Source organism: Thermobia domestica, chromosome 17 (assembly GCF_964235325.1).
Source record: "Thermobia domestica chromosome 17, izTheDome1.hap1.1, whole genome shotgun sequence".
NCBI lineage: Eukaryota > Metazoa > Arthropoda > Insecta > Zygentoma > Lepismatidae > Thermobia > Thermobia domestica.
The window spans coordinates 5,013,433-5,027,167 of NC_137470.1; the positions used below are offsets into that span (position 1 = coordinate 5,013,433).

The window sequence follows — 13,735 nt, forward strand, 5'->3', positions numbered from 1 at the left end:
TTTTATGGCTAGCGTTGGATGTTTTTCACACAGCTTATGGAAAACATTGAGAACAATACGTTTTTCACCACTACGCAACGGTTTACCCTGTCGATGTTTTACATATTCCCCGCACGCGGCCATATTGTAAACTGTAATTCGCGCGAAGGTGGAGCAAAGCCACTTTCTGCACATGCGTATTCTCTTTTATTGCATTAATCTATATATATAAAAGAGAACGTACAATTCTTTGTCCGCTCATCACGCTAATACGGCTGAACCAATTTCTTTCATTTTTGGGGGGTTATTAGGATTTGGACCCTAGATGGTTTTTATCATATCACTTTAATTTTTAATTACCAGTGTCTTGAGATAATTGACCATTCAGGTGTCCACAAATCCTTTGTTAGTTCATCATAGGTAAAAATAAACGTATTTATATGCAACCCACATGACCGTGTCACTCGGCGGGTTAACATAAATGACAGGCGATATACAGCGGAAAATAGCTTGAATCTTCTGTTTAAAATTTTTTAATTGATTTGCTTATTTTTACAGACACTTTTACAATATGCCAGCACCGGGATGACCGCAGCGAAGCGGGGCGGGTTAACATAAATGACAGGCGATATAATGTTAAGATTTACTGCAATCTTCTATGGTTTTTATCATATCACTTGAAAGCGAAAAAGTAAAAATTATCTAAGTAACAAAGTTTATTGCGTTCCGGGGTGACCGCAGCGAAGCGGGGTGAACGCTGCTAGTTCAATTTAATTCTTAGATATATTGTTACTTCTATTATTTAATTGTAAGGAAATTGCATTTCTAGAAGGAAATTGCTTTATAAGAAACAAAAACATTTAAAAAAGAGCGTACTTGATGATGGACTATTTTCTTCTACCGCATGGATGTTGATAGGCTCTGTAACCAATGAAATAAAGCCATCACCACGTGTATTTGTTTACATGAGGTACTGAACGTTCCTTGAACGAACTTTAGAAAAACCGACATTTTGGTTTTCTCCAAAACCGGTTTTTCACCGAAACCGGTTTAGTTTTTCCCCAAAAACCGGTTCAGTTTTCACCGAAACTAAAAACCCAAAACTGTTTTGGAAAGCACACAAAACTATTTCTGTGGAAACGGAATCGGCTTCCGGAGTGAAACAAAACACATTTTGGTCAGTAATAGAACCAGTATTGGAAAAACTGAAACCGGTTTTGGAGAAAACCGAAAGCGATTTCGCCGAAAACCCGTTGTTTTTTTAATTTCAAAAATCGGTTTTGGTTTTCCTAAAAACCGGAAATCAAAAAACGGGCTTTTGTGCCCAGCACTAACTCTTACAATCAGTGAACTCCGCAATCTTTCTCCGCATCCTCTCTTGCTTCCCTCTGCCTCAGCTTGACTGATCTTTCTCTAATAATATGCCTAAGGCTAGCCGCATATTGAACAGAGGACAAGACAGCCAAGCCCAGACGCAGTACAGGCAGGAAACTGAGAACAATAGAGCCTCGTACCGCATACCTCAATCGAACACGTAATAAACAAAGGCTTCTCCAACGTTGTGACTCACAGGCCTCTTTGCATCCTCTCCTGCTCCTCCTGCCGCGACTTGCCTATCTTGCCTCTAATCAATATGCGGCTGGCCTAAGTTACTGAAGAAGTACGTGAAGACTACTCATATCATGGAGTTAGTACTAAGTGTTTCGATGTTGGTACTGGTTTAGGGTATTCTGTCTCAATTTCCTCTACATTATTTCAATTTCCTTGGAACGTGAAATGTTCGTCTGTAAAAGGCATTTTCCAGTATTGATATTTAACTACGGGGCGTGGTGGCTCAGTGGTAGAGCACTTACCTTTGGCGCGTGGGGTTCCTGGTTCGATTTGTGGCTAGTAAGTTTGTGGTGAACAACATCGTGTCCGCGAGTTCTGTCGGGGTACTCCCGTTTCATCCCACATTCTTATGACACCAATTCTTCCATCATCATTCACTTGCTTTCATCATCGTTTCTCTTAGCCTATCGCGCATAGTCGTGGGACGTTAAACTGAAAGATTTCATTTGAAAGATAATTAACTAGTTCTTCAGGGATAACCATTGTTATCTGATTTACATCATTTAAAGATGTAATAGATAATTTAACATAAAATTTGATAGTCATTTAATATTTTGCAACATAATTTAAATTGCTGATGAAGTCCAAAGTATTGTGGACTTCCACGTTGAAAGAAAAATGTACGTAATTGGGTTAATGCATTAAAAGAGATTATGAGTCAATAGATTGAAGAGTATGGTTTCTTTACAGCACGAAAGCTATATGAGTGGGGGTTCGAGCCATTACTTGAGTTTGTTTCCGAAGCAACTACACTCTGGGGCCATACACACAAGAAAGCATGCGCATTAGTTACCTGTCCAGGAGGAAGTGCATTATCGGAAAACGACTTCAGAACCTGGCGATTATGGTCGACTATAGTACTACGTGTACACACTTTGCGTGATATTCGGGCTGATAAATTTTATGTTGGAAAGAAAATGTGTATTTAACATTTAATTTGCCGATGTTGTATGTATTGATATATTGTATGACTTAAGGTTTGACATATGTCCTTACATCTGTAATATAAATAGGTACATTCTGAAATTTTATTGGTCTGTCATAGAAGGTCCAAGTCGTGATCTCTTACGTAACAAAGAATAAATTATCACGTACTGATTCGGCTCTGATAATGTTAGTTTCGTCAAATGTTCTCGAGTCCCCGTAAGGAGTCTTGTTTAGATTACGAAAGAATCCAGGAACCAAACTTCCAAGATTCAGAATAAGTGTTACCGTCTTATGAAAATTCTACAGGGAATTGGTAATGTTTTGAAAGATATAATTGATCTTCTTACGTCAGAGTATTTAACGTGAACATTAGGATGATGGTAATCTTAATAAGAATCCCATTTGTGCTATTGGTAGTTTTATTCCAAAGTTTAAGCTGCATTAGAGTTCCAAAGCTCTTTTGCAATTCGTACCATGCAAATATATAAAGGCATATTATTGGAGCAGCTAGTTTTGGGGTGTGATAAATAGCGAGATTAATTATATTCTGTGAAGTTCCTTCGTGACAGTTGATGTGCTGGTTTTGATATTTATGATGCAATCTTGCACAGTAGTCCTTAGGTTGCCTAATTATGAACTTGACAAGTATTAACAGATGATAACAGGCAATGTACGAGAAGTGTAGCTGAACGGAGGAGTGTGATCATCAGTTAGCGCAATGCCGCAGTTCTAGTAACGCGCAAACATCAAGTTCATGTGGAAATTAGGGAAATCTACTTCAAAGACTTTGATAGCCTTAAAACACTTTACCGTGATTACGCTTTAAGGAAAAATTGGCCTCAAAGGTAGCCGTTTCACCACCACAGAAGACGATCAAAACCAACGTGACAACTGAACTTCGCAAGATACAAAAAGAGGTCTTTTCGTCTGTTTTCAGCAATGGCAGGAGCAATAGAGTAAGTGTGTGTGTCCTGAAGATTCCTACTTTGTAGGCGATTAAGCAAATGTGTATTATATTTTGCGACTAAAGAACTGCAACAAAATTCCGGGAACTTTTTGACTGCCCTGGTATTATGAAATGTGTTGCAGTGAAGTATAAGCACGAATGAGTATGTCAGTTTGTAGATTATGGTGTTCGTCGTTTATCAAGAGACTGAAAAAGAGAACAGGAGCGGACCTTGAAAATGTTTTCACAATTTTAAATACTCAGGAGGAATAAGGTCAGTTATATCTTTTGTAAAGTAACCAAGAAAATTCTATCGCATTTTGTGGAGGCCTGTGTTCAATTGGCCCTCACACCGCGAGTTGAGTGCGAATGGAGATAAGGCGTAAGTCAGTAGTTGGCGTGAGTATATCCAACATACTACCTGGTTGTGACAATTCAGTTACACCGTGAACTTGCGTAAGGACAGAGTGAACATGGGATTTCCACAGAGCGTCATAAGAGCGAGAATGCTATGCGAGTTCAAACTGGGGTCAAACGCCGCTGCAGCGGGGCGGAAGATATGATAGGCATTTGGTGAGGGTGTCATGACTACGTGGACAGTGCAGCGGTAGTTGAAAAAGTTTGAGGACGGTGACGAAACATTCAAAGACGCACCACGTGTCAGAAGACCAACACATGTACAAAATGAAGGTTTTTAGGGAGCAACTGAGGCGAGCAGTGGCCAGACATGTGAGGAACTGGGACTGCAATTCAGTGTGAGTAGAGAAACCATTCGGCAGCACCTCCATCAACTGGGGAAGCACTACAAGTTGGGTCGATGGGTCGCACATGATTTGACTCCAGGCCAGAAGGCAACGCGAGCAAACACCTGTGTTTCTTTGCTGTCTCGTCTGACGAAGGAGCCATTTCTGGACACCGTTTTCACGTGTATTTCGCACCGTGTATTTCTGGACAGAGTACTGACATGTGATGAGAAATGGGTCCTGTACGAAATTCCACGGCTTCGTCATAATTGGTTAGCACCCCATGAACCGCTTTCAAAACAGCCGAAACCAGCATTGCACGAGAAGGAAGTCCTCCTCTGTGTTTGGTGGACTGCTTGTGGCATCGTGCATCGGGAACTGCTAACAGCTGATTATAGCATTAATGAAACTATGTACTGCCAGCGGTTGAGCCGTGTTTAAGAAAAGCCCAAAACTCTTTAGCCAGCACTTCTGAATAGCAAAGGGGTCCTCCTGTTACACGACAACGCTAAGCCCCACGTGGCTAGGATGACCCGGGACACTATTGTACATCTTGGATGGGAAACACTATTGCTTCCGCCATACTCCTCGGACATTGCACCGTTCGATTATCACCTGTTTCATTCCTTGGACAATAACCTTGGAGGACACCAGTTGAAATCCGTAGTAGAGTTGGAAAACGCACTTGATACCTTCTTGGCTTCACGGCCCACCAAATTCTATCGCGATGGAATCCATGGCCTTCCAGATAGTTGGCAGGTCATCGATGCTTATGGGGACTATTTTTTATCTTCCAGGTACATCTCAGGTGACATATCGATGTTCGAAGGTGGCAGGTAAAAAGCGATATAACTTTCTTAGTTACCTTTATATGTTAGCAATAATGTCCGAAACGTTTTCTCTATTACATGGTAATATTTCATTTATTTATTTACACAAAACGCATAAGGAACGTAAGTGATTATGTTAATCTACCTTTGAAACAAGGTGTAAGTCATTACAATGTGACAATTAGAGTGCGTAATACCACATAAAAAAAGGTTGCCCAAAACGTCAGGTTTCCTTTTCGTCTCGGAAAATAATGGTATTGTGAAAACTGCTGAACCCCGTATGTGTTAATTTAAGTGGTCAATTTATCATGACATCGCTAGAGACGGCGGGAGGGGTATTCAAAAATTCTAAATGGCAAAGGAGTTCGAGAAAGACTTCGTTTAGAAGCAAGCGTCTGCATAAAAAAAAGAAAATGTTTGTGGAATTAATGACATCTTTATGTAATTTCAAACTGAAATGGAGAACAAACAAATTTTAGTAAACAACATTCAATTAATTTCCTCAAACTAATGAAATACGGGCTTTCGATTTTTTTTTCTTTAATCGTGTGAGGCAACACAGAGGGTCTTCATGTAAAGGTCAATTTTTAAAATTTATCTTTCAGACATTTCACAGATGTCATGCAGTGACGTGCTTGTTATGCAAAGGTCTTTCAAAGGATATATTACCATTTAAAATTTTTGCGTTTCCCTGTCTACCGTCTCTGACGACATTTTAGCCAAATTTGTGTTAGCTCAAAATGTTAGTGAAATACGGGTTTTTTGATATTTTCAAGATAGTGTCAATTATTTCTGACATAAAAGGATGAACTCTGATTTTCGGGATATTTGATATATAATTACTGTTTGGAAGTCCAAAATCCGAACCTTCTATGTAGAAGTAGAGATTAGTAAAAATAACCACAGGCATTGAATTGAACTTTAATTCTGTTGATATCAACAGAATCCGTGTTTCTTCGTTTTGTAACTCTTAATGCTGCAATGATCGGAATGGAGTACAGGCCTGGATGTGTGGAAGGCACTTTAGAATGCCTTTCGAGCTTCTGTACTATCATTGTCTTTTCTTTTCATTACTCTGCTTGCAAAGAGTGGTGCCCAAAGTGTTGAGCCTATAGTGGTAAGTTTTATTCTTTGTAGATGAATGTGAAGTTACAGTTTATTTATTTGAACAAAATTACATACATATATATATTAACCTTTGTGTATGTGGTATTTTTGTTTCTTGTAGCTTCTGTTCGTGGTGGCATTCTTGAGTGATGCACTAATAGTCTTGTAATCCCATTTGATGGCACCAAAACAAATGTGAAAAATGTAGCATGTAGTATAATTGTGTTCGATTAGTTCTCTTCCCTAAAAATAGCTTCCACAGCTTTGTATTCTGTCACAAGATGTGTAAATATTTGAATTGGAAAACTACAAAATAAACAGAATCAAGTATTCCCAACTGTGTTATAGTGCTTAAATATACTTTTAAGTTTGTGGATTTACTAGCATCAAATGTGATGAAGTTTGAGGAAAATTCTCATATTTGAATAATGTGGAAAACACATAATTATACATCTTTTGGTATTGATGAGAGTAGTCATGGAAAATAACTTTTTCATTAGTTTTTGTAGTAATTTATGATTTATCACCAAGATAAGTAGGCTGAGGTTGAACATATACAAGGTGTTTTAAAACAACACCGACAACGTTTGGCAGGTGATTCCTGACACCAAGATAAGACGAAAAGTATAGACCAACCAGGTGCACAAATGCTTCCTTTCAGAGTTATGGGCTGCCGAAAACATGAAAATGAACTGTTAAGGTCCATAGCTTCAAAGTTATGGAACCTACCGTAGTCGGGTCAAGACCACTTACGAACTAATGTGTGCCCTATCCAAATATTCATGTTTGAGAGTTCTGCGGTACTTCCTCAGCAATTTTTATAGAGGTGGTTGGTGAGTACGTGGCAAATTATATTCCCGTAGCTAAACTCCCTCTATAAAAACTGTTGCATGAATACCTTAGGATTCTGAAACATGTATTTTTGGATAGTGCACATATTAGTTCCTAAGTGAAGTCTTGACCTGACTACGGTAAAGCCCATAGTATTGGAACTGTGAACCTTTAGAGTTAATTTCTTCGTGTTTTCAGCAGCCTATAACACCGAAAGGAAGCATTTATGCACCCAGGTTAATCCATACTCTTTGTCGTACCTTAGTGTCAGGAATGACCTCCCAAGCGTTGTCAATGTTGTTCTGAAACATCCTGTGTATTGAAAGTCAATAATGCAAAAATATTAATGATCGACTTTTATTTACACGTCCACTCAAACCCATCCCGCTTGTCTAGTGCCTAGCGCGAGTACCTTTGAGATACGTGGTTTTGGCTTCCATCCTTCGTGGGAGAACACTAAGCGCATTACAGTGGTTCGGATTCCATCTTAAAGCGTAGGTTTCCGTCTCACATGACTTTGGTGTTCAAAGGGAATGCTAAACAAATGTTTATTCAAAGTAGGTCCTAGTCATTTTTTAATAAGTGTGCAAACGGTAGTTATTTAAAGAAAACTAAGATTATGTTCGTTTTTACTTTCTTATATAAGCATTTTAAAAGAAGAATTATGAAGATTAGGGGTGTAGGGTAACTCAGTTTTTCTGGATGAAGTACACAGATACTGTTTTATAATGTGGACACGATCAAAATTGAATCTTGTTCACTTAGCAAGTGCACAGATCATCATTTAAGAACAACTTTCCGTGTTTAGGCCGTTCCTTACCTTTCAAGAGATGACAGGACACCAGCTGCCCCGGCTTTTTACATTAACCCCTAGAATCCCATCCCTGTACATTGAGTACAGAACCTCACGACCATGATAAAAAATTTATTGGAGATCTCTCTTCTAACTATGTAACTAACATAAACTTCTTTCGATACGTGAGAACAGTGTGTGCTCTCTGGCGGCAAATCTAATGATTCAGGTCCTGTCAAACTGAAACTCCACGTCTCATGTAACTTCGCTGCTGGAAAGTGACGTTGAACTCCAAACCATCCAGCCAAAACTGAATGGAAAACATATTTGAGAGATGGGAGGGATTATTATAGGCTTTAATGGCAAAGAACATTTTTCTAATTGTTTTTCAAATGTTGCAGCTTCGTTTGTAAAAGATGATAGTATATAAGTGTTCAATACAAAATCTTATATATTACGCTTGTTTTCACTCAATACAGAGAAAGGTCAGCGATGACTTAGAGGTAGAGCGTTCACCTCTGGTGCGTGGGGTCCCTGGTTCGATCCCAACTCGCGCCAAGCGAACTTTGTGCTGGACAAACACCGTATGCGTGGGTATGGGGTTCTCTCGTTTCCTCCCACTTTGTTCATTCCACCATTTCATTCATTTCTCATCATCACCCTCTCCTTTTTAGCCTAGCCGGCATAATCGTTGGACGTAAAACTTAAAAAATTTAATTTGATTTTCAATACAGAGACTATCATACATCAAGGTATAACTTAATCTTATACTAAAACAAAACACAGTTGCGTAGGTTTTGTGTGGAACTGTCTGCCTGTTTTCTTAAGCCTCAGAAGACAAGAATGAGCGCGCTCAGGCAGACTTAAATAGAATTCCATAGATATAAAGTTGAAATATGTATACATACATATTTCAAATTCGTTTTCATAAGAAATATTCAGTTTATGTGGAGCTATAAGCATGCAGCCCTACAAATATCTTGTTAGGTCTGCACTTGTCACTTACTAGTTTTTTAGAGCCGTGATCTTTATAACGAGCCGACGCATGTAGAAGGGTTGGCATTGTGACCCAACAACTGGAAGTTTAGTTGAGTTGAGTTTGTTTTGAGTTTAACGTTCCTTTCAACAGCAAGACTGTATGAGACGGGACCTACTGATTAACGTGGAATCCGAACCACATGAGCTCACACCGGGAAGCGAACCCGGGTCTCCCATGCCAAAGGCATGTACGCTAACCGCTTAGCCACGAAGGATCTCCAGCAACTGGAAGGTTCCGGGCTGAAATTCGAGGCCTGCTATCGAGAAAGATTTCCACAAGTGTTTCTTCAGTCTCACTAGGCGAAGGTTAGAATGGTTCCTTTAGCTTTTTCTAGTATGAATATTTCTAATTTAAAATGACCGGCTGCCCCTGTCATTTTGTTAATAAATGAATAAAGAAACTTTGGAATAATGCTGGGCAAATTAACAAGGTAATTCTACGAATACACTTGGTTCTAATAACAGTAGGATGGTCATCTTTCAGTATTCAACAAGAAGCAAGAAAGGAAAAAAAAATAATAGCAATCTTTACATGGATATACAAGTATTTGAATGAGATTGGACTTGAATTTACCATCTCATTCAGTAGCAAGGAAAACGTTAACGTATAGCTGAACATAGAATCCCAACGACATGAGCTTCCGTCGGGAATCGTACCCGGGTCTCCCACGCCAAAGGTGCATACGCTATCCACTCAGCCCTGAGGAACCTCGAAAGATAAATATTGCTTAGTCTTGTATTGTTTGTAACCAAAGTACCGTCCGACTCTTCTAAAATTTTTCAGGTTATCTAGTTATAATTTTATAGACGTTTAAAATCCTGTAAACAACTGAAGATCAGGTCGTGTAAAGGAAAGTAGAACTAATTGACTGGTTGATTTTTGTTCACTAATTCTACCCAGATAAACTAGTTTATAAGAACTTAGTTTAGTAGTCGTGTACACTAGATACGAAATAACTCGTCATGTTAATAACAGTATATTACTCACAGATACATCTCATTATTTCGTACTTAGTTTATGGTTGCTATCTGCATTGCACCTACTATATGATGTGTGTGTGTTTTTTTCATAGTGTGTCAAGCCTCTTTTTCCTCCACTTTTCAAACAAACACTTAACAATTCGAGAACTATTAGAATGTTGTCGAGGGGATGATGCAAGAAACCAGGTAAAGTTTTAAAGTTTAAAGTAGGCTAAACGTTAAGGTTTGTTAAGAAAGGGTTTCCTGTAACCCTAGAAGTTCTGCAGCACAATGAACACGTACACATGGATGCTTGCTTATATATTTAGGCGTTGCATAGCTCCATTTACTTCCATGCGAGAATGATTTTTTAGTGATTATTTATCTGAGCCATTTAGTACTTAAAGTTTATATATAACTTGGCTACCGATAGTTTTGATTTCCTTGCAGTTTGGTTCAGATGAATCATACCGTTCAGAAGATGATGATGCAAGATTGAAATATACTTTTTCGGGGCAGAATGCTGCTTGCCTACTGTACTCGCAATTATTCAATGTGTAGTCATGAGAAAATCATATAACATCCCGTGATTATTAAGGAGAAATTTTATTGCGAACTGCTACTGGACTCAAACACCGTTTCATGGGTTTTCTCGGAGCTCTCCCACTTTCTTCATTTCATTCATTCTCATCATCGTCGTCGCAGAAATGTGGGGCATAAACTAAAAGATTTCATTCTTTTTGCTAGAAGGTCATTAATGAACTTTGTTTTGGAGTAGGATTAGTGTCTACAACAACCAGAATAATCATTTGCAAATATATGTTACCAATACCTACCTGAGAAATTGGAGTTCTTGTTGAATCCCCAGGCCATATGAGTTTACGGGACACAACACACTCGGGCAATTTTCCCTTCTACTAATCATTCAAATCATTTGCTTTATTACTCGTCTTATTTAGCCTACTTTAAACTTAAAGTAATAATAATAATTTATTTAGTATTTGAAGTGGTGGTGTTGCTCCTGTATATCTTCTTGTGCTCTATGACCCCTAACGTTACCGGATCGTTTTCTTCACCTCGGAATATTAAATTGTGTACAAAGAAAGAAAGAAATGGAGGTTTTTCGAGCAGTACCCACACGGTACTTGTTTACTTACGGAATAGATGATCCGTGTTCGATATTTCGAAGAGACAGGATTTATTTGCACTTTTACCCTCACACAAATGAAGCTACTCTGATAGGTATCTGGGACTAAAAGAAGCTGGAATGTGATGAAAGGCACACCACCGCTTTTGTGTGCTGAGGTCACGGAAGTGTTTAACCTTTCATACCTTCTGTGGGCCACATCTTTTTATCCCAAATGATAGGCGTACCTTCATACCTTATTTTGTCTATTCAAGATATTATATACTAATAATAGCAACGGCATGCTAGTAACTCTCTTGACAGTAGCAACGATATTACAGTGAAGCTTTTTTTTTTATTATCCCGTTAATAGTAATATTAGTAACTAGCGTCAGTTACCCGCTTTTCTGGGTCAAAATAAGAAAAAATTGTAATATATTCAGTTAGTTAGTCACTTTTTACTATTACCGAAGCTGTCTCTAATATAGGTCATTTTCGATTATTTTTATATATCTCCCCCTTCCCCTTCCGTCAAGTTGCAGGACTGAATTTGGATTTAAACGGGATTGAAAGTGTCACTGTTCATCTTAGAGAACCCCAAAACTATGAATTCCTCAACTACTATTGGCAATTTTCTATCATTTTTAAATATCTTCCCCCTCCTATTTCCCTAAGTTTCACCGTCAAAGTGAAATGATAACCATCGCAGGCCCGAACCACTTCTATGTTGAAAATTTGATCGAGATCGGAGGAGTGGTTCAAGAGTTATAAGTCTTTCATTTTTGTTAGTGACTTCCATTTTCAACGAACTTAGAAAGTTCGTTACTGAATTTTCTGCCTTCGTGTCTGTCTGTCTATTTGCGATTGTTTCAGTTTTGAACCCTGTATTCGATACAGCATCAAAACCTATCCGAGAAAGTGATTCTAATTATTCGCGTCACTCTTACCGTTCCCGAGATATTGACCAAAAAACGGCCGATTTCCAAATATTTAAAGAATCATATCTTGGGAACCATAAATTATAGAGAAATGATATTGGTGCTGATCAATACCTAAGAGAATGGCGAACATGTTGGTATCAAATAGTAACCGGTGGCTACTGATCAACTAGCTACTGGCCAAGTGGCCACATTCCCCAGATATTGGCCCAAAAAGTTCGAATTTCGGGCGATTTAAGGAATCATATCTCGGGAACTCTAAGTCATAGAGAGATGCTATTTTTGCGAGAAACTGAACAAGGTGCGGAGAAAAAGATTTATTTTTATATGTAGGAACAATGACAGTTATCCTTCCCGTTCCATTTGTCCATTCTTTTTAAATTCGTTCTGGCATTGCACTTGGAGCATTCTCTACTAATTAAATATATAAACAGTAAACCAAAGCAGTATATATATATATATATATATATATATATATATATATATATTAAGATTATATATTTGTGTTACATAGCCGAAACTGTAACACAAATATATAATCTTAAAATACATATATATATACTGCTTTGTTCAGTTGGAGTTTTATTAGTAATCTTGAGTTTTCCAAAGCTACAATAAATAATTTATAAACAGTAAACCATATTTAAACTTAGGCTCCCGAGAATAGATAGCGCGCTTGTGTTTTGAGCACATGATCCCGGTGAAAATGCACTCTTATTAGCCCACATAGCCTAACAGAGAGTGCAGCTAAACTAGCAATAGTAATAATTGAATGAATGTTTATAATATCCGGCTCCGTTATAACCTTGTGTTTCTGGCTCGTTTTAAAGTTTAATGCAATTAAATAGAATGAGCAGACTTGAGAGCGCATCAGACACCCAGATTCGATTCTTGGCTCAACTTTGCTCATTTTGCTCTTTGTAGTTTCATCAAAGCAATAAGTTTTTCCATTATCGATTTACTCCTGACTTAAATGGGTACTACCTTATGTTTTTAACAATGTATTCTGCTATCTCCTCCTACCATACCACTGCATTCAGCTAGATCACAATATCTGTTCATCCTTGTCAAAGTGCCTGTCAATTGCGTACTAAAGTAATGTAAACTAATGTTATTGCTGCTTGTTGTTGTGATGGTTTTATATTTTCTGTCCGGTATGTAACTGTGTTGAATAAAGAATGGAAAATTTATGTTTAATGAAAAAATGATTGGAAGTTATAGCTTTCAAAATACTTAAGATTTGAACTAATTAAACACTGCATTCTTATCCTGAATGGATTTAGATCATCGTTAACATGTGTGTGTAAAAGTGATCTAAACATAAAATATGCATGTGTTAAATTTTAGGATAAGATAAAACATCTTTTCTGTTTTTTGTATTGTTGTGTTACCAGTAGAATACATTCTTTTTGTTTTCAAATTTAAAGGGTGCTACAATCAAAACTGATGAAGAAACCGGGAAAATTGTGATTGCTCGAATCATGCATGGAGGTGCCGCAGATAGATCTGGTCTGATTCACGTGGGAGACGAAGTGTGTGAAGTAAATGGGATCAATGTAGAAGGAAAAACTCCGAACGATGTTCTAAAAATTTTGGTAAGTAGTGTATGTCAAATTCTATAGCCTTATGATTAAGTAGGCGTTTTCTTTGTTAAATAAATATTTTGTCAGATAAATGATGTATGTATAACCTATACTAAATGCTGAAATCGTGTTGTGCTTAGTTATTGCATTTTCTCATAGAAAAGTTTTAATTTGAATGTTTGTTAGACTTTAAATGCTTTAATGAATGCTCTTTTCATTCATTTACGACTACGAGTAGCTTCTTCGCTAAGAACGCAACATAAGAACAATGCTCTCAAACCAAGCTGGTTATAGCACTGAAAGGCGATATCTTCAGTTCATAT

At 37.8% G+C, this 13,735-nt stretch overlaps 1 protein-coding gene across 7 annotated transcripts in view; it reads left to right on the top strand.

The window, feature by feature from the left end:
- The window catches only part of metro (membrane palmitoylated protein 7-like protein metro), a 114,708-nt gene that overhangs the window by 48,470 nt on the left and 52,503 nt on the right, over positions 1-13,735 (top strand). For 6 of the 7 annotated variants that reach the window (XM_081744790.1, XM_081744791.1, XM_081744787.1 and 3 more), the window contains exons 5-6: positions 6,124-6,153; positions 13,257-13,424. In XM_081744790.1, coding sequence (XP_081600916.1) covers positions 6,124-6,153; positions 13,257-13,424 — 198 coding nt within the window. The remainder of the gene's footprint in view (positions 1-6,123; positions 6,154-13,256; positions 13,425-13,735) is intronic. The other variant, XM_081744789.1, reaches the window with a different exon arrangement.